The sequence below is a fragment of the Artibeus jamaicensis genome, unplaced genomic scaffold (assembly GCF_021234435.1).
Source record: "Artibeus jamaicensis isolate MK-2021 breed Jamaican fruit bat unplaced genomic scaffold, CSHL_Jam_final contig_2790, whole genome shotgun sequence".
NCBI classification, from domain to species: Eukaryota; Metazoa; Chordata; class Mammalia; order Chiroptera; family Phyllostomidae; genus Artibeus; species Artibeus jamaicensis.
The window spans coordinates 2018413-2040543 of NW_026521616.1; the positions used below are offsets into that span (position 1 = coordinate 2018413).

The 22131-nt window shown below is 41.0% G+C and overlaps 1 protein-coding gene across 1 annotated transcript in view; it reads right to left on the reverse strand.

The window, feature by feature from the left end:
* Window positions 1-21130, reverse strand: part of BLMH (bleomycin hydrolase) — a 41127-nt gene extending 19997 nt beyond the window's left edge. The window contains exons 1-9 of the mRNA XM_037162869.2: window positions 20817-21130; window positions 20368-20565; window positions 15949-16058; window positions 14994-15135; window positions 14316-14404; window positions 12872-12964; window positions 2333-2488; window positions 1288-1446; window positions 1105-1172 (exon numbers count right to left, since the gene is read on the reverse strand). Of these exons, the coding sequence (XP_037018764.2) occupies window positions 1105-1172; window positions 1288-1446; window positions 2333-2488; window positions 12872-12964; window positions 14316-14404; window positions 14994-15135; window positions 15949-16058; window positions 20368-20565; window positions 20817-20829 (1028 nt within the window). The 5' untranslated portion in view covers window positions 20830-21130. The remainder of the gene's footprint in view (window positions 1-1104; window positions 1173-1287; window positions 1447-2332; window positions 2489-12871; window positions 12965-14315; window positions 14405-14993; window positions 15136-15948; window positions 16059-20367; window positions 20566-20816) is intronic.
* Between the last annotated feature and the right edge of the window lie 1001 nt (window positions 21131-22131).

Below are 22131 nucleotides of genomic sequence, written 5' to 3' on the forward strand. Positions count from 1 at the left end.
TTTCTGAATTCATTTAGACCATTGCTGACTGTGAAATTTCACTAAATAATATAAAAAATAATGGAGAATATTTCCAAAGTTAAAAAATCAAGCCCTGGCTGGTGTAGCTCAGTGGATTGAGTGCAGGCTTGCGAACCAAAGCATCGCTGGTTTGATTCCCAGTCAGGGCACATGCCTGGGTTGCAGGCCAGGTCCCCAGCATGGGGTGTGCTAGAGGCAACCACACACTGATGTTTCACTCCCTCTCTTTCTCCCTCCCTTCCCCTCTCTCTAAAATAAATAAGTAAAATATTTTTTTAATCATGAATTCTCTCTTTTAGCAGATTTCTTTTCTCTTGTTCACTGTTCAGTTATTCACTCAACTTCCTACAAGTAACAATTACTTTAACTCTAAAGTGGTACATTTTAATAGTCAAGAAATCTTATATAATTTTATTCACAAATAAACCTTCATTGTCATCAAAAACCAGGAGGAATGTTTTAAAGTGTATATGTAAATTAGTTCTAGCTGTCAAAAAGACAAAGAATATATAAGTCATTACTCTGGCTGGGTTGCTCAGCGGGTTAGAGCATCATCCCCATACGCTAAAATTAGGGGTTCGATCCCTAGTCACAGCACATACAAGATTCAATGAATAAATGTATAAATAAGTGGAACAACAAATCGATGCTTGTCTTCCTCTCTCTCTAAAATCAGTAAATTAAAAAACTACATATAAGTCATCAAAGCAAGAGAAGAAATTCAGAAGGACCAAATGGCACATAAGAGGTCTGGAAAACATTACACTCCCAAATGTCTGAACAGATTTACACAGTAATCAGTTATTTTTAAAAGTGCCTTTTTCATATAGGACGGCTTTTTAGGAACACCCAACAGTTTCAATGCATACATAAAGTATGATCTTGACTTCCCAGGTTGGAGCACGTAAAAGTATGCAAAGTCTTCATTTAGAGTCTTTAAACTCTCCAAGATGGAAAGAAAAAGACCCACCCTCAGGCCAACCTTACTCTGGGTGAACCTCAGCGGAGCCATTTCATACCAAGAGCGCATTCCAACAGCAACAACCCACAAACGACTTTCTATTTTCAATTTCTTGCACTCACATATTCATGTCACTGAGGCCCATCTTGCTATTGAAGTGTTTTCCAATATCACAGCCAAACCACACGGCCTAGAAATAGAGGAAAGAGCAAGAAAGTCAACATAAACCCTATCTCCCTATTACACTGAAGAACCGGAAGAAGAGGCTTTAACCCCGACGCAGAAGACACAGAAACACTACCAACCTCTCCATCTCTGATGGAGGCAGCAGCCATCTTCTTCAAGAAGTCAATGGGTTGGTTGTTATAGAGAGTTTTTCTCCCTCCAACCATATTGCCTAGGTATTCCACCGTGTAGACTTTGTTGTACTTGTGCTGGGGCCGAGGGTCATTCACTAAACAAACCTATTGAGGTCAAGAACATGTTGATTAGAACATAAAACCAGGAATGCCAAGCAAGACACATGCCTCCCCTCTAAGTTCACGTGTCTGCATCAAAGCTCACCACCTCTGCCTACAAGAAGAAGCATTACAGACACACTGCTGAATAACAAAGAAATAAAAGGTGGCAAAGTCAGTGGCAGAGGTCCTCGCACGTTCCGATTAGTGTGATGGACACATTTGGGTGCTGCATCTTTCCTACTGGCAAGAATTACCCCCCAAAGTAATTCTGAAGAACTGCATGCACTGAGTAAGGCACACGGGAGATCCCATCACTACAAGACCCCTGCTCTCAAGTTATAACATGGGCTCAACAGCCAGCAATACCTCAACTGAGATGGGATTCCAAGCATGAAACAAAGCCATTTGCTGATAAGAGGGTCAAAACGACAATAAAGGAGGGGGGACTCTGGTCATCTCGCTGGGCAGTGGAGAAGACCGGAAGAGAGCAGGAAAAACAAGGAAGGGACACTGCTCCTGCTACGAGAGTCCCCAGGGTGGGGGGTACATTTCTGTGGAACTCTGAAACCGCAGTGAGAAACATCCAGTACGTTTTTAATGTCTTTGCACCTGGAATCACTCTGAGCTCAAACTCAGAGAAGCATGTGGGAATTAAACTGACTGCTAGCCTACAGTTAGAAAAGCCTCAGCAAAGAGGCACTGGGGACCCTGATGTGCTCAACTTTATTATTAGGTCCACAAAATACCTCAGAGGAAGAGGGGGAGGGGAAGTCTGTTTCGATTCTAGTCTGATGATCTCGCATGTCAACCCAGGAGTCTTACACCCTCCCCTGTAGACAAAGGGCATGTGAGAGTAAACAGCCAGGGGCTGCCGGTGCCAGTCTCCAACCTTATTTTCCATGTTGAAGAGAGGCTTGACATGGTCCCGGTAAAACTCCAAGGGAGTTATGGGGCCGATCTTGTGATAGTTTTTATCTTTGTCTCGATACTCCCAGGTGAACGTCTCCGGTGGATTTCCCAAACAAATGCACACCACTCGGAATATCTGGAAGAAAGGAGACAGGTGGGTGATGGCTGGGGGAAAATGTTACTTACCTTTTCATTTTCCTCAAACTTGGGAAACAAGAAATCAGTGGCTAAATTCAAGCCAGAAATTTCACAGGAAATCTGATACTGTCCCAAGATTGGAAGGTTGGTGTCCAGGATTTACTATCAGCCAACGTCTGAATTCTTAAATAAATGCTCTGAACAATATAATTCTGAAATATTAGTACTCAGTGCTTGCCCTGCAAATTCAACTTCCTTAGACAAAAAGCTGCTTCACACTGATACACAACAAGACCTGGGTTGCTACTCTGCTGGTGACATTTCAAATATCAATATATGATACTTGAAATATGTGGCATGTATTTCATAAATGGATTTCCTCCCCTTTATTCTAGGCTTTGCTTTGATTCAGGGACTCCACTAAGAGAAATGTCACTAACGTTTCAGTTGGATGACAATGTCTGTTAAAAGTATTATTAGAACAAGAATGGACTTTTAGTGAGCCATAAGGTGCCATTTTTCGGGTTGTGAGACCATAACGTATTTTCTGACCATGTCACAACACCTTCAAGGCAGCATCATAACAATCCAAGGGCACCCTTTTATATTAGTTTTCTCTTATAAAAAGACAAAAACAGAAATACAGAGACATACCCTACACGGTTAGAGTATAGAAAGTACTTCCTCCTCTACATCAAATTTGCTATATCTTAAAAAATATACAACGCTATGATCTGCCCCTTCTCTCTCACCCGTCGCCACTGTGGTCCGCTTACATCACTCAGCCCCTGCATTATTTGTACCGCGCATCTGTACATGTCATTACAGTAGAGAGAAATGAATCTGATACTTATTACGTGGACCTAGTTTGTGCTAGGTACTGTAAACCTGGCTAGGTTCACTTAATTCTCATAACACTCTTTTAAGGTATAATTTCCCCTCCTTTTTTCTTTTTTTCAAAGGAAATCAAGACTTAAGAGATATTAAGAATTCTGGATATTTTATGTCTCCTACAATATCTGGCACTGTACCTGACCTGGGTATAATAGCTGATGTGAACACTGTTCCATTCTCCACCTCACTACAGGATCATTTTTTAAAATTACTTATTTATTTTTAGAGATAGGGGAAAGGAGGGAGAAAGAGAGGGAGAGAAACATTGACCAGCTGCCTCTGGCACACCCCCAGTGAGGACCTGGCCTGCTATCCAGGCATGTGCCCTGCCTGGGAATTGAGCCAGAGACCTTTGGGTTCACAGGACGGCACTCAATCCGCTGAACCACACCAGCCAGAGCTAATTTTAGAAGCACCACTTTCTTTAAGTTGCTTTCCTGTTGAAGAGTCATTAATACTTCCTTATCACGTTCCACAACAAATCCAAACTCTTATGACCTGATTTATTTTTTTAACCTTTCTTTTCTTTTTACATAGGCATAACTTACATTCGGTACATATAACCTTACGTATACAGCTCAATTCAATTTTCACATACATATACACCCATGTATCCACCACTCGGGTCAGTATCTATCTAGAACAGCAACAGGCCTCCAGAGGTCCCCTGGCCCCTCTGCCGTTAATAACCCAAACCTCCCTCAGGGTAAACATCATTCTTTTATAAACACTGACCAGCTTTGCCTGTTCTTTCACTTTGTATAAATGGAATCTTACAGCACACTCTCTTTTGTATCTAGCTTCCTTTGTTGACATGATGCTGTAAGGTTCACTCATGGTGCTATATCAGTAATTTGTTCTTTATTGCTGCTTATTATTCCATAGTGTAAATATATTACAATTTTGCTACTCTCCTACTGATGAATGCGTGAACTGTCTTCTGTTTGGAGTTGTTACCAATAATGCTGCTAACACTTCTAACCAGTTTTCAAGGAGGCTGAAGGAATTTACATACTCACCAGCAAAATAAGAGAGTTTCGGGTGTTCTGCATTCTTGCCAATACCTGGCATTGTAATTTCACTTTTTTGGTGGGTATGTAATGGCTCTAATTTGCATTTCCCTGATAGGCAAGGTCGGACTTTAAAGGTTCTTAGTATCGTCTCCCAACCTTACCCCCAAGAAGGACTCTGAACTCCAGTCGGGTCTGTGTTTCTCCTTACTGCGTCTGCTCCATGCCCTCAGCTCACTGTCGCCTTCGTAACCCTGTCTCCTGTGGTCCTCAGATCCCAATCCCCATCCCATGCTCTAAAGCTCAGTGCAAGATGCCTCTCCTCCACAAAGTTTTCACTAAATGTTCAAGCTCATACTGACTGTTCCCCTTTCTGAATACTTCTGGCATAAGAATTTAACATTTAACTCCACAGTGCCATTTACGTCTCTCTAATGTCTCCCTTGCTGGGCTTAATCTATTAAGAACAAGATCTGGGTCTTAGACACACCCCAATGAACCCTGTAAGAACCACATTAAAAATTATTTTCTTAAATCAAAAGTTCTTCTCCAGTGACTGGTGTGAAATTTGAATTTAGGAGTCAAATTGGGCACTGCATTCTTCAAAACCATTCTGATGGTGACCCAGGCATGTGCCCAGACCAGGAACTGAACCAGCGACCTTTCTCTTTGTGGGACAACACCCAACTGAGCCATACCAGTCAGGGTTCCAGTCCATTTCTGACTGATGGAGTCACACCTGCCACAGGCCGATTATAGCAAAACATCACTTATCAATTCCATTTATAATTAAGGCCATTTCCCCCTTTTTCCTCTAGTTAAGGGAAGAACAATGGCTCTCAAAGTCATTGTTTTTTCTCATTTCACGCATTAGAATCTTATACAATGGCAAATTCTGGACTGGATGAAGTTGACTGCCCAACTACGTCTTTCTAAATTTCCAGAAGAATACAGTAGGATTAGGGTAACCAATCCTATGTGTGTTGTAGTCGTTCTTGGAGCAGTGGAACTATTTCATCTTCTAAATAATGTCCTCCTAATTCTATGGGCTATTTCCCTGTGATCTCAACAAGGGCAGGATGACAGATATCAGAGGATGACCTGAACCTAATCACAGGTACCCTAAGAGCAGGCACAAGGGAAGGCCCACCTACGATGTTGGGACTGTAAGGATGAAGGGACTCATCATTCACGTGTTATTATGGAAGACAGACCTTGATTCTACTGTCTTTTAACAAAGGCAGACTAGCTTACAGAAGTTATGCTTGCCATTTTCTTTTATGCTCTGGTTTCCGAGACAGAATCTTCCTTTTCTAGGATTTACTGTGTGTTTTATGACTCTGAACTGCCTTAACCATCTCTGTCAGCGTTATATCATTGTCAAGGTGATTCCTAGCACAAAAAAGAAGAGGCAGGGCACCACGTCAGCAACTGTAACTGAGCTGCTCTCGCCATGGATCAGTGAGCTCTGGGATTCATTCACTTGCACCGGAGAGTCGTTTTGTATCTACACAGCACCAAGGCCACAAACGGCAACTTCCTCACGAGGACATTGCCACTGGTAACTATGGTCAAGACAATGACAATGAGATGAGGAAAGCTGCCACACCTGAGGACGTGTTTATTGACTTTTGGAGAGAGAGTAAGGGAGAGAGAGAAACATCGGTCAGCTGTCTCCCGCAGGTGCCCTGACCAGGGACTGAACCTGCAACCCGGGCCTGTTTGTGTGTGTGATCCCCCTGACACTTTTTGGTGTGCGGGATGATGCTCCAACCAACTGAGCTGCCAGTGTGGGATGAGGAAAGTTTTATAGATTTAAATGATATGTATTTTCGACTAGTAATTGTTGTCACATGTGTATGAACATATATCTGTGGGATTGGATCAATTGTCCGTCATCCAAGGGCGGTTTTCCCAGCTCAGCCAGGCCCTGACCCAAAAAGGAAGAGGCCAGGCCCAGGTGCAGTGCAGATTAAGACACCAACATGAATTTCTGTTTACTTGTAAACACATTCTAAATATAAATACGAATGTCTTAGGCTGTAATTTACATAGCACCTTAGTGCGCACTGGACTCCGCACGTAAAGTAAGTGTTGGACCGCTGCCTCCTTCTCCCCCAGAAGGTGCAGAGCAGAGCTGCATGTTTTGCTGTCTAAAGGAACTCTGCAGTGAATCCTTTTGTGGGACAAATATTATACCCTCCTGCATGTTTTACAAACGTGAATTTTTACCAAGGGTGCATATAGGGGATAAATGAGGATAAGGATCACATCCCTTCCTCTTAGATTTTAGTAAAACTGTGATTTGAGACACACTGCATTGTTTTACATCCATAATCATTCACGTTCAAGTCAGGTTGTAACACTTGGAAAGGATATTTGGCTCCAAGCCAATTAATGATAGTTAAATAAACTCTAATAAAAAAAAACCTCCAAAGTATAATTCCAGGGTCCCTGATACTATATTTTCTTGATAATAGACCATGCTGTTCTGAAATAACACTCCCTGTTCCCAAAGGCACAAAATCGGCAGTGAGCTTTGTATATCCAAGTCTGCTCTCTAGTGGGCAACTTGGGAATGTCTCCTGCTTCTCCTAAAGATGCCCTTGGCATTCAGAACACAAATGACACCAGACACTGAATACACCAAGTCACTGTACAGAACTGAATGCTGGTAAATAACAGAATGACGAAAGGGAATGAAAAAAAGGAAAAGGACACAGAACGCCTGAGACACGGGACACGGGGAAAGAGTCTGCAGCTCCCAATTTCAAGACGAAGCACGTGGGACTGAATCAGTATCCACACCCGTGGCTAACTAGCAGACAGACAGCAAGTGAGAGGAGAACGGCAGGATAGAATAGTTGACAAGCAGTCATAGATACTTAGAAGAGTGAGAGTTTAAAGCCAGCCACAGGCAGACACAATACTGGGTTACTGAGAGTGTACAGTAAGGTCTAAAACACTGGAGATATACTAGTTACTTCTAGTATGCAAATGCAAAGCTACAGTGTCCTTAAGAAATTATCTATCCCAACTTCTTAGTCTTATTGATGGAGAAACTAGGCTCAAAGGCAAAATGATCTATTGATCACAGAACAGAATGGCCACTAGTACACAAAAGTGGTCACAGAAAACAGTGAACTTTGAAGAAAGTTTAGTGCTGATGATAATGAGCTAGTTAGAAGAGGGAAGGAGTAGGGACCTTGGTGACTACAGACACGCAGAGAGAACGGGGAAAGAAGGGAAGAAAATTCTCTGCTGCTTTCTGGTGGGGAATGAAAGAAAGGCAAGGATCTGTTTAAAAAACAAGAAAAATAAAATAAAATAAACCTGTGCTTGCAAAAGCAGTTAGGGAGATACTTTCTGAAGGCATTAAATATATTTTCAGGCACAGAAAACACATGAAAAGGTACAGTAAAGAAGCATGTGCCCTTCTGTTGTTACAGAAAATGAGCTTACATAGGGAGCTCCACAGAGATGCTAACAGTCAAATGATGACCTTGAGGCTACTGCAGAGTGGTGTTCGAATCACAGAAATAGTCAGAGATACAGCCGCTGTCGCCACCCCCCAGAACTACCGAATCCGCACGTTAACAGGACCGCCAGGGTACTCACGCACACACTCAAGTCTGAAAGCCCTACTTTAGACAGCATCTCTTCCTTCACTCTCCCACACTCTGCTTCTTCAATGATTAGTTCCCCCTCTCACATACCCCTTTCCACACCCTAGATCCCTCATACGGCCCAACCCCCAAAAGCCTTCCCTCACATCCAAAGGCCCCCCACTTCAAGACCTCCCGACATCACCAATTCTTTCCTTTTCCTTGTCCCCTGCACAAACCTGATCCAAACCATGATACTGTCTCATCTATACAACCACGACAGCCTCCTAACTGGTCTCCCCACTTCCTCTCCTGTTGCTTTACAATCCATTTTCAAACCGCCCACAGGGAATTTTTTAAAAACAAAAATGAAGCCACATCACTCTTCAGCTTAAACCCCCTTCCCATGGTTACCCCACTTAGTATAAAACGCAACTTTCTCATGGCCTGCAGGCCCTGTATAAGCTGGTTCTCTCTTCCTCTACAAGATCTATGCCAGCCACTTCCACCTTCTTTCCAGGCTCAAGTCACACTGCCTCCGTTCTATTCCTCAAAAATACCAGGGTTTCTCTCAGTTAGGACTTTTGTACTTACTGTCCCCTCTGTCTGGTGTGCTGGGCCCAGACCTTTACGTAGCTGGATCCTTCTCAGCTTAGACTTGACCTCAGAAAGGCCTTTCTTGACCGCCCTATCAGTCACGCTATTTTATGGTTTTCAGAATACATGTCACAGATGGTTTCTTGCTTATTTACTTGTATGTTGTAGAGTCCCTGAGAGAAAGGACCATGTCATCACTGTTCTTCCAGTGCTTTCCCCCCAAATGACTGTAGGTTCTTTGCCATTTCATAGCTGAAAATGATGAAAAGATCCTTTTTAGCTCTTTTCCAATGTGAAAGATCGATATAAGACTTTTTTCCTTATAGAAAATGATAATCTTTGAGCTAGCTGTATATGTTCATTTTACTAATTATTAGCTGTGGGGCTACAGCCTCCTGAAAGCAGTTGCATTACAAAGCCAGATGAAACCAGAGGAAATTCAAAGCGGTTAAGCCACCAATGTGTTGGCCATATCATTCTGAAGGTGCCTGCTCTCCAAAGCAAAGTAGTGTAGCAGGGTCTGAAAATATAATACTTTAGAGAGGAGGGACAAACTTTTGGCCAGGCCAAACCTCGCCCAAAGAGATGAGGCTAAAGGGGGGATAAATGATGAGAGGAGACGAAACTTTGGGTGGTGAACATACAATACAATATACGGATGATGTGTTACGGAATTGTACACTTGAAACCTGTATAATTTTATTAACCAATGTAACCCCAATACAGTCAATAAAAACTTCTACTGGTAGAGATATAACCAATAAGTATATACATACATATGAAAAATGATGAACGTATGAGATTTTTTTGTTTTTGTTTTTTAAAAAAAATTACTGATTGATTTTAGAAGAGATAGAAGGGGGACAGACAGAGAAACATCGATTTGTTGTTGCACTTATTATGCATTCATTGGTTGCTCCCTATATGTGCCCTGACTGGGGATCAAACCCACAACCGTGGCGCGTCGGGACGATGCTCTAACCAACTGGGCTACCCGGCTAGGGCTGCAGTTTTTAAAAAATAAGTTTGAAAATAACCAGAATGTCCATCAAAAGTTAAATTAAGAATGGTGTATCCAGACAATGAAATACCATGCAAATATTTTTTTAATGTAGTTTTTTATGTATCGATATGGAAAGATTTTCAAGATATATTGTTAAATTTAAAACAGCATTGTACAGAATATGAATAACAGACTAATATCTGTACCCAAAAAGAGGGGGAAATAATATACACTTGGATTTGATTGTAAAAAAAGATCTCTGGAAGGGCAACTAACTGCTAATATAATAACAAACTAATAAAACTAATTTGGGGTGTGTGGGATGGAGAACAGGGTGGAAAAAAGACTTTTTATTGTATGTCTTTTTATATTTTTGATATTTAAAAAGCTTTTAAAAATATTTTATTTATTTATCTTTAGAGGGGCAGAGAAGGAGAGAGAAATATCAATGCGTGGTTACCTCTCATGCGCCCCCTGCTGGGAATTGGCCTGCAACCCAGGCATGTGCCCTGACTGGGAATCGAACCTCGATCCTTTGGTTCGCAGGCCCACACTCAATCCACTGAGCTACACCAGCCAGGGCCCTTATTTAAAAAGTTTTTAATCAAAGAAGTCTTTAAAATAGAAATATAGATAACTTGGCTTTTTCAAGAAAATCAATTTTGTAGGTCTGGAGCAAGTCCAGAACCATATAATGTTTTTCAGAGCTGAGAGCCACCACTACAGAATTTCCTAAGCAAAGAATAATGGCTTCCTGTCTCTTTTCATGGCACTGACAGATATGATTTCTAGTCTTTGTTTTACGTGTGGTTTTTAACAGAGTTTTGGTAGAGAGTACATTAATCATCCTCAGGGCACCTGGAGGCTGAGGGAAAGAATAGATGCACTGAGAAAACATTGCAACAGAGGTGACAACAAGTTTCTAAAACAAATCTGACTTGTCTGTCATCCCATCAAGCAACCTGTAATTCTCTTCCCTCAGAAAAAAGGCCTTAAGCATAAACCCCTTTTATTCAAAGCTTTCCAAGCTTCGTGGCTGCTGGTAAGTCATCATTTTGATATACCCACAAGGCTAAGCACAGCATAGGTAGCAATCTGTGGCTTTAAAACCACAGCCACACTTCTCATTACCAGAGTCAGGTTCAATGAAGAGGAGTCTCTTAGAGGACTGTAAAATCTAAAAACCTACCATGCAGAATTCCATAGTCAACAGTTTAGGCAGAACCATTAAATAAATAACCCTAAAAACGTCCATACTCAGGATTTGGTATGATGATGTCTTACTATTTTTCCAAGGTAGGAGTAAGGGAGGAAAGATATGTGAAACACACCAGCCAACCCTAATGGCCAGGAGTAGATCTTAAGACATCTCCTTTAAAAGATCATTAAAGCAAACATCAAAAGCCAGTAGGAGGCTTATGATTTGCAAGAAGTATTATCTGGGTCCTTTTCCATAACTATTTATAGAAACTTCAACTTTACTAAGCCTACCATCTCATTATAATCATGAAGGAAAGCAAATTATGCAAGAGATATGACCTCAAGAAGAGAAATCATTCCAAGCAGAAAGAAAACCAGCATTTACTGAACAACTACTATGTGCCAGAAACCATGCCTTGCATTCTATTTAATATTTATTTGATTCCCACAAAAATCCAATGGGGAATATATTTTAAGTCCCAAACTGAATTCTTAGGTTAAGTATCTTACCCAAGATCACAGAGCTGTTAAATGACAGAACCCAAATTGAAACCCACGTCTGTCCAACAATTTTTTCCTACTACACCCAGATACTGCTCCAAAATGAGAACATTTAAAAATAGTTAAGCCCTGGCTGTTGTAGCTCAGTGAATTGAGTTGGGGCCTGCAAACCGGGTTGCTGGTTCAATTCCCAGTCAGGGCACATGCCTGGGTTGCTGGCCAGGTCCTCAGTTGGGGATGTGTAAGAGGCAACTGATTGATGTTTCTCTATCTCTGTTTCTCCTTCCCTTCTGCTCTCTCTAAAAATAAGTAAATAAAATCTTAAAAATATATAAAATTTAAAAAAAGATTTAAGTATGAGATAATTTAAATGCATTTGACAAAATGAAGTCTCTGCATTAACCCATTCAACAAATACTTCAGATTAACAGCTACTGTGTTAAGCATGGGCTATGCATTTAAATAAACTGAGACTTGAGAGCGTAAGGTACCTGACTCAGGTCACATGGCTGGTAAGTAATGAGACTAGAACTCAGACAGTCTGACTCCACACCATGCTTTCAAATACACTGTACTTCCTCTCTAAACTTCAAAGGAAAATATGAGTGTTGTCTACTGAAGTAAGAGGAAATTGTTATTTGAGCTCCTATAACTCCTAGTTAAGAGTCCACTAGATGAAACAAGGAAATATTTATTCTTTTCTTGAAGCAGTTTCAGAGGTTCATGCATATTCTTCTGGATTATGGATGGTATTAAGTTATATTCTTAAATGCTTTTATAATAAATATTACCACCTTAAATTTGCTTAATGCATTTTGGGTTTTCCAAAATGTTTTCTGATATAACCATCAATTGTATTATACATAGGTTATTTGAACTGATATAACCACCAATACTTTCCTATTTTTATTCTTACAGAATAAAGACAAAAGTCTCAGGATCTCCTGAGATCCTTCACATTTCTGCCTTTCTAGTTTAATTTGCTTACCAATCACACTCAGAAAATTTATGGTTCAGCTACACTACTCTCTTCCACCTTTGTTCATACTATTCCTTTTGTCTAGAATGGTCTTCCCTACTATCCATCTGGCAAATTCCTACTATTCTTTCAAGAACTGGTTCAAATACCTGCCACATGAAACAGTCAGCTGAAGTGAATTAGTCACTCTGATCTCTATGACCACCAAATCCTTCTTTATACATCTCTATTGTGGGATTTATAATTATCCATGTGTTTCTTTTCCCCCAAGGGACTGAGCTCCTTGAGAGGAGACTGTCTTCTTATGTTTGTATCCCTAGTGTCAAACTCCCAGAAGGTGTTCAACATTTATGAGATGAATAAAAGAGTGAATTACATAGACTACTAAACTGGTAATCAGAAGATGGGATGTACAAGCCCCATGCTAAAATACAAAGTTTATACCTCAGTTTTCACAGCTGTGAAATAAGTAAGTTTCAATTCAATTCAACATTTAGTGCAATGACTATACCCCCTGACTGGTTTAACTGAGATGGGAATATTCTGAGAGATCTTTAGAAGGATCACGAAAAGTCCGAATAATTATCATTACCTCCTCCATCATGGCATCCTGCACATCTGAGATTTCTCCTCTGGTCGCTCCACTGTGAACCAGGTTCCGCAGGCGTATACAGAATTCTCTCAACTACAGCAGAAAGTCAGTCATTAGCACCACAACATTTACCAAATTCGACTGCAAATGAGCCTAACAGACCAATGCTAGTTCTATTTTGAAGTATAACTCAGCCAAGGCCCAGGGCAAAGTTCATAAAAGCAAATGTGTTTTTCTCCAACCAGTCTATCAGAACATATAGCTAAAAACACCTTCCATAAAAAACAAAACACATGGACTATTCCAGAAACAGACTGGATGAAGAGCTCCTGCTCTGGGACGGTCCTCTTTGTGACAGTACCTGCCTGGGTGTGAGGAAAACATCTGATTCCATAATGTTCATGACGCTTAGAAAAAGCAGACTTAAGATGATTATGCCATTAAATCACTCTCACAGATTGTTATTTAGAATTTTCCTGGTTGTCTACTTCTCTGCCAAACCATTATGACCACAGCTGGGGCAACCCCTGCAATATAGCTTTCATTTTTGTTGTTTTCAATTTTTAGAGATGCCCAAAACAAAGGTGAGCCTGAAATCTAACTACAATGCTGAAGAGGATTTTGCTTCCATCTGAAATGGAACCCAAGGCTATACTGTTAATGATCTTTTAGCCTGTGGATAAGAATCCCCAGTATTTCCTAGGTAGAAAGTAACCTACTTCTAATCGGAGAAACACATCTAGTTTACTTTAAAATGTCATCTTTCTCCCAAGAATGACAGATCCAATTTACCCTTGAAGATCAGGAGAGCAAATTCTGGCAACTCCCAGTTCTCAAAAAAGATGTCTGGCTGGCAAAGCAGCATCTCTATGGGATTTATAATTCTCCTTGGGAAATGGGTTATGCAGAAAGGAGACAATGATTTATTAAGATGAATGAAGCAATAAAAAGCAGTTCAGTGACTACATCAAATCGTTAGTGTATGAATAAACTACACTGATGTGGTTTGGGGAAGCCTCTGAAGTCGGCGTACTCTTTAAGGAAATCTCACAAGTAGGGTTTTTTTTGTTGTTGTTTTTTTTACCAGTACGTAAAACTGTCTAGCCCATTCCCACTAGAACCAAGTGAGAGGTGAGAGGCATGGTACCCAGTGTGCTTCTGTCCCATATTAATTAAACATAAGACTTTCTTTCTTGAGTACTCAGAAAAAAATATTAAAATCAATAGAAATAAAAATGGAAGATTTTTAAAAAGAAAAAACATACCCTAATCTCAATTATTTTTTTAGTTACTACATAGCTACATTGCTTTTGTGAGACACTGGTTAGCTATCTTGTACACAAACTGTGTACACTGAAATGTGCAGAAATCCCCTTGGAAAATCAGTTAGAAGTTTTAAGGTAAGTTCAGTAAATTCAAGCCCACCCTGCTCCATATGTTGTACCTTGTGATTCAGAATATCATTCATCCTTCTGGTCGCCTCTGTTGTATGAGATTCAGGGAAGCACTTCTTAGGAACAACACCATATTTTTCTAAAAGAAAATAAATTTTAGGGTTCAATAAGGTAAAAGTAAACTCTAGCACTCTAGCATTAGAAATCCTGGCAAAAATAACTATTGCTTTAAAAACAAAGCCATATTTTGTTGGCCTTGGAAAACTTAACAATCTTATGCTTCATAAAATTAAACAGGTTAGTCTCCATATTTATCCATCTACCATAGAACGAATTCTATTCTTTTTTATCTATCACACTTTGTAAAGTGCTCAGTGAGGTTTTCCCAAAAGACAACCCTTTTGAAAATGAGGACATTTTCAAACAGTTGGAAGTTTCACTGTTTCTTAATTACATCAAGAGAAAAGCTTTTTTTAATAGAACATTAGTTCTAGCAAATACAACGTTTTCTTCTCCAATCCATCCTTCACAGTACCTATCTCCTTACCTCCCACTTAGGAAAGGTACTTTATAGATGAGAGTGTGGGAGTAAGGTTCTTAGAGCTAACTACATAACCTTCTGGGAGACCAATTCTACTCTGTGCCTACCCATCAAAGACAAGGCCTGTCCCTAACTATAGAGCCTTGTTAATCATCCTGCTTCATTTCCATCAGGGAAAGGCTCTTACCAACAATATTGACAAGCATATCCCATTGTCCACCATCATTTGCAGGATTTGTAAGCAAATACTGCACCAGCCTTCCATCCTCGGGCTCCTTTTTCTGGGCTGTGTCCACAAAAGCATTTAAGAAGTAGTAACAGCGCTCAACCTAGAGTAGAGAAGTTAAATAAAATTAATACCCTTAATTGCATCATCAACAAAACAGCAATCTTGGAATTACTATAGACCCCATACAGTAGGTTTGCTTTTTTTAAAAAATGGAATATAATTGACATAATAGTTCCCAGTGGGCTTTTTTTTTTTTTACCTTTTTTATCGAGGCATAATTGACATAACATTATATTAGTTTCATGTGCACATAATAGGTATTTTTAAACTAAAGTAGGTAACTAAATATCAGTATCTGGCCTCATAAAAATATTTAAAGTTTCTTCTTATATCTGTGTATACACATTCCAACAGTTTATCCAAAACAAGGCATTGCTTTATTTTGAAATAAAATCTGTTATTTAAAGCCTTCAATCAATAAACATCTAATGGACACTCACAAAACATACATTTTTAAGATTTAAAAAATGGAGTAAAATTATTTACTGGTTTCAGTCAAGTATTACCCAGAGAAGCAGAATTAGGTCCTAGAAAGACCAAATGACCTAAATAAAGGTGCTAAAGGGAAAAATTATTAAAAACAAAATTAAAAATTTTAAATCAGTTAAGAAAGAAACAAGGGGGCAGTAGGGTTAGTCAACAGATTTGTTTCATTGCAAAACATGGACACCTACCAACCAAAGGCAGTTATGCCTTTGAAAAAGTCAATTTTTGATACTCTGGAAATCAGAACAAAGGGTGTCACATCTATAAAATGGAGGTAAGATGCAACTTGAAACGCAAGAAATGAAGAGACAGTCCCTCTTAAGGTTGATAGTGAAACAAAGAAAATCTTTCACGATCAGTCCCATACCTTGTCCCAGAAGAAGAGGTATGATTGACTAAACTCAAATTCTTCAATATTTAATTTTTTCATGAATGGAAGTCTCATAACATTTAGGGAAGAAAAGATCCAGCATCGTCCTGAAACAACAAAGCAAACCAAGAAATGATGATGAGTGTTCCCACAGGTTACACTGTATTTCCCAACAATGAACCCATGACAAGATCTTGGATAATTTAAGACTAAATCAGAAAAAGCAGAAATACTTTTAAAAAACAAGAAAAGTAATAATTACTATTTGCACTATATACATGCAAAGGTATAATATTCTTTACACATAAAAAATAACCTCTTTACATATCACATAAGTAATCTATTACAAACCACCTAAGAAAATCCCATTAGGCCCTGGCCAGGTAGCTCAGCTGGTCAGAGCATCATGCTAATATGCTCAGGTTGCAGGTTCGCAATCTGGACGGGGCACGTAACAATAAGCAACCAATGAATGCATGAGTAAGTGGAACAACAAATCAATGTTTCTCTCTCTCCAAAAATCAAGAAATTTTTAAAAATTAAAAAAAAGAAAACCACATTGGAAATACTACTAATAAGAGAGTTTTCTTGCTCCCTGGCCATCCTGACAGCTGCTCTTGGTTGAGGGCTGTCCTGCAGTTAAGAAGACAGTAGCTACAAAAGAAGACAAAAGTCACTGGGGTCGATCCTCTTGAGGCTCCAACTTGTTATGAACAGGGGAAAGTACTTGCTTTTGGCTTTCAAGCAGACTCTGAAATTGATCAGCTAGGGCAAAGCTAAACTGGTCATCTTTGCCAACAACTGTCCAGTCTTAAGAAATCTGAGACAGAGTACTATGCCATGTTGGCCAAGACTGGTGTCCATCACTAAAGTGGCAATGAATACTGAACTGGGAGTAATGTGCGGAAAATACTATAGAATATGCACATTGGCTATCATTGATCCCGGTGATTCTGATACCATTAGAAGCATGAAAAGTAAATTATGCAACATTTTAAATAAAACTAGCCAGAGCTTGGTCAAAAAACTGAAAAGAAAGTAAAAAGAAATACTGACTGAGAAACATGAGCAGAGGTCATAGATAATTTAATGGCCATAAAGATACAGTGGCAACCACAAAAAAAAATTTTTTTAAAGATTTTTATTTATTTATTTTTAAAGTGGGGGAAGGGAGGGAGAAAGAAAAGGACAAAAACACTGATGTAAAAGAGAAACAGCAATTGGTTGCCTCTTGTAAGAACCCCAACCAGGGACCAAACCTGCAACCCAGCCATGTGCCCTGACTGGGAATTACACCGGCGACCTTTCACTTTGTGGGACATCACCCAAGCAGCTAAGCCACACCAGTCAAGACAAAAAAAATTTTTTAATTCATTATAAGATATCTGTTATGTGGGAAAACACTATTTTTTTAATTTTAATGTCCAATATTGGCAAGGCAGCATTATCATACACTCTGGACAGCAAACAGGTACTAAACATCTGAGGGCAATTTGGCAATATGTGGTAAAGCTTTAAAAAGACTCTACTCTTTTTCTGGAATATACTGTGTATGCTTTAGTATAAGGTAACACTAATGAAGTCAATCCCCCTCCCCCCAATGACAATTAAAATATGCTTCATATGCATTGTGGCATCAGAACCTTCGCCATGATTAGATACACTTTCAATCAGCATACATCATTTTCCTCCCATCAGATATGTCTAGCAGTGTTTGAATCCACGCACGATGCTATCCCTGAACATTTTACGCCATTCCTCAACTATACATTCCCATTCTTCATCTGCCTTGAAAGTGGACAATCACAAACTATGATGTCACTGTTTCCTGCACTGACATGAGCAATTCTATTTTAGAAGGCCTATTTACAACACCCAGGAATACACTGTGTGCAGATTTTTTGCTTTTTAAAAAACTGATTCAGCCCTGGCTGGTGTAGCTCAGTGGATTGAGCACGGACCTGCGAACCAGACGATGACGCTTCCATTCCCAGTCAGGGCACATGCCTGGGTTGCAGGCCAGTTCCCAGTGGGGGACACATGAGAGGCAACCATACATTGATATTTCTCTCCCTCTCTCCTTCCCTTCCCCTCTAAAAATAAATGAATAAAATCTTTTAAAAAAATGATTCAATCAATGGATCTTTATAAGCATCCAAAACTGGCATGAATTGAGGTTATTTCAGAATATCTTTGCCAAATGATATTTTACTTCAAAATAAATTACTGAGAGTGCTCATTACGAGAGTCTTTGTAAGGCCTCAAATATAGATTACCTCTCTTTGGAAGAAAAATTCAGAGGAAAAAAATGACTTCCATTTGGGCATAACTTTTACTGACATGAAATATGTTTACAATATATTCATAAGTAGAAAAGGTAGGTAGGTCACCTAACAATATTTAAGGCATCCACCCATATTTCTCTGTCTCTCTCTCTCTCTCTCTCTCTCACACACACACACACACACACACAATAAAACCTGACAGAAAAAATATTTACATGTCAGTATTTTGCAAATACTCTCCAGTGAACAACGGTAAGTTTACAACAAGAAAAATAAGTAACTATAGTGTCTTCTGAAAGTTATTAATGATTTGGCAGACTTCACCTTTACCTTGGGTTTATCTCTATGCCACCTCTCTCGTATCTACTACATTATTTCCCACTAGCAAGAATCTGTATGAACTGTTAATGTAAAAACTGTATGAAGCCCTGGCTGGTGTGGCTCAGTGGACTGAGTGCAGGCCTGCGAACCAAAGGGTCACTGGTTCGATTCCCAGTCAGGGCACATGCCTGGGTTGCAGGCCAGGTCTCCAGTAGGGGGCACACAAGAAGCAACCACACACTGATATTTTTCTCCATCTCTTCCTCCCTCCCTTCCCCTCTCTAAAAATACATAGATAAAATCTTTTTTAAAAACTGTATGAAAATAAACTACATAGTTGATGTACTATTTATATAATTTTGTTTGATGATATAAAACAAAAACAAAAGCAAACTTAGTAAATAAAAGTAACACTACAGAATATATAAGACCTGATCGCTTCCAAATGAACATTCCCTGGTTTTTCCCTAAGAGGTTACTGCAATCTAAACTACGTAGGGCCACTGTGACATTACTAACTATATAATTTGCAGCTTGATGGTACACACCACCCCATGCACTTTCGACTGCAGCAAAATATTAATTATTACAAGGTCATTATTTTTTCCTTAAAATTTAAAAATCAACTTTACTAAGGTATAATTTACATATAATAAAATATAACCATGTTAAATGCACAGTTGGAGTTCTGACTAGCTCCAAGCAAGCACTGATCTGCTGTCTGTCAAAATAATAGACTGGGAGTAGTTTTAAAATGGATAGACTTTAAAAAGTCCTTCGAGCCCTGGCCAGTGTGGCTTAGTTCACTGGGGGTCATCCCACAGGGTGAAGGGTCACCCGTTTGATTCTAGGTCAGGGCATACACCTGCATTTCAGGTTCGGTCCCTGGTCACAGAGTGTGAAAGAGGTAGCCAATCAATGTTTCCCTTCCTCCCTTCCCCTCTCTCTAAGAAACAAATAAATATTTTAAAATAAAGGTCCTTTTGGGTCCTGGCTGGGTAGCTCTGTTGGAGTATCATCCCGTGCACCGAAAGGCTGCGGGTTTGATTCCTGGTCAGGGCACATGCAGGAGGCAATTGATCAATGTTTCTCTCTCCCTTCCTCTCTCTCTAAATCAATATAAACATATCTTCTGATAGGGATATTTTAAAAATGTCTTATTAGTACAATTTTGCTGTGAGAATGTCCTCCTCATTTAGATTCCTTTCACTGTCGCTGTTTTTCTGACAGCAGGGCTAGGATAACAGACAAGAAAACAAGAGCTCCTGACCAGTAAGACAGGAGAACCGAAGTGTGCCCTATATTACAAACTGTTCTATTGGTGGTAACTGAGCCAACATTTTCTCAAGATGCAACCAAGGACATATAAAAATAATATTCTATGACATGTTGATGTGACTACATTGTGTCTTTTCCATTCTATACACTGTTTATGGCCTTCAAGGCAATTGGGAGGCATCCTCTAGGAAATGAACATTTTTTGCATGGTCTGTTTTGTACCAGGAGCGTATATAGCTCCAAGACATGGGCATGAAATCACTTAACTTCAGCACAGAGTCCAGTGAATTACATTCAAACAGATGACCATGCACTTGTCACTTTAGTGCTCAAATAAAATGCAGTAACAAGCCACAGAGCACCAAAACAAGTCACAAAGTAATGTTCTTGAACTTGCCTTTACCTATTCCTGTTCTCCAGGAGTTTTCTACCAGTTCGTTCAATACAAACCTCTGCTCCCCTAAGGCCATTCTTAAAATGGGACATTGTCAGGAAGGTCCAGTAAAGTGTGCAAGAAGTTTTAAGAGTTCACCTGAGAACTTCTGGTTGGTGACCGGCTTCCCTTCCTGAGGTACAACGTGCTGGAACACATGCTGACTGCCTTGTACCGTAGCCCTCTTCAGAGAGATGTCCAGCAGGTCGTGGGTGGTCCCGACATTCTGGGCCAGTACGAACTGAGGGTCGGAATTCAGTTTCTGAATCAGACCCGATACCTTCTCTGCATTCAGTCCTGTTGGAAGACCAAATGGGATGGTAACACCAACAAGAGGCTGCAGAAGGCTGGTCCGGGACTCCCGCACCCTGGCTCTCTACTTCCATCAAGGCATCCTGAAATGACCATGGCAGTGGTCCATCCCCAAGATGCTGTCTTCCCTAAGGCCGCTCCCTGGGCGGCAGGGAGCTCCATCTCCCCCATACCCCCGGCTCCTGCCCCGGCCCTGCCCCGCTGCCGGGCACCGGCAGGGAAGAACGGTGTCTCACCCACGCTGTTCATGGCGCCCGCGCTGTCCGGCTGGGGAACGGTAGTGCTCGGGGACCTCTGGTGAGTGCCCGGGTGGCTCCGTGGGTCGCTGCCTAAAAGTCCCGACCTGCCTCTCGTACGCTGAGCGCCGGAAAGAGGAAACGGGTGGGGAGGCAGCGGAGGGCTGAGTCCTAGAGAAACGGGGTCCGTGGAGGGACAAAACTCCCTCCCTCGCGTTGCTGAGTCAGCGCCAGCAGGGCCGGCGGCCCGTCTGGCCCGGCTGACCCGAGGGTATCCGGGGGCGGGCTCGATGCCAGGCTCTGTCCTGCCCGCGCCCGCGTCCCGGGCGGCTCCAGAGGACCCTCCACCCCCGCAGCCTCTCTCCGCTGCCCACAGTCCCCGGGCGGTGACCTCGCTCTCTGCCAACTGGGACCCAGCTCAGGCCACCAGTGCGCCCTAGCCGGACCTGCCCGGCTCCGAGTGCGGAGCCTGAGGGGTGCTATGGATGCGCAGAGTCCGAACACCTTAGCTTTGGGGAATTGACTCTATTATGCCTTTTCAGAAGCCAAGAGGGGGCGACAGGGCGGAGCTGAGGGGCCGCAAATTAAGCACAGGCATGGCTTAAGACGGGTTGACTCGCCCCCCCAAAAATGTACCCAAGTCCCTCCCTATGTAGGGGCGTCCTTTGCTGACCCATCTCTGCAATTTCATTGGCAACTTGTTGCTTGGATTCTAGGAAGAACCAAGTGCTTGTATTTGAGGGGAAATGGGTACCAAGCTCCTTCCCACCCTCTTAGAAGATAACTACCATGGTTTTACAAATAAGCATCTGCTAATTTCAAGAAAACGACCCATTCAGGCCTTCCTGGAGTTGGTAACTATCACCTACCTAGCCCAGCAGGCACTGTGAGGTTCAACTAAAGGAAGTGTCAGAGGTCAGTGTTAAGCATCAATGCTATTTTGCAGACAAGCTGTTTTGCAGACAAGTTGTTTTGCCAGACGCTGTACAAAACCTGCAGGAGCCCCGCCCCACCCTCCTCCCAGGCTGTCAAGATAACTCAGCTGTTTTTACAAGGTTTTGGGATGTTTAGTCCTTTTATATTCCTTTGCCCGCTCTAGCATCTCAATCCTTAGTGAGATGTTAGGATGGGACCCTTAGGTGATAAAACAGATACAAATATATCTTCCTTATCATTGAAACAGTGAGAGTCTTCTCTGGAACCTAAAATCTAGATCCTGGTTTGAAAATAATCACTGGTTCTAAGGAACTCCAATATCTGGGAAAATCCACACTCAGACCCCAATCATTCATTTGAGAAATCACAGTCTCTATGT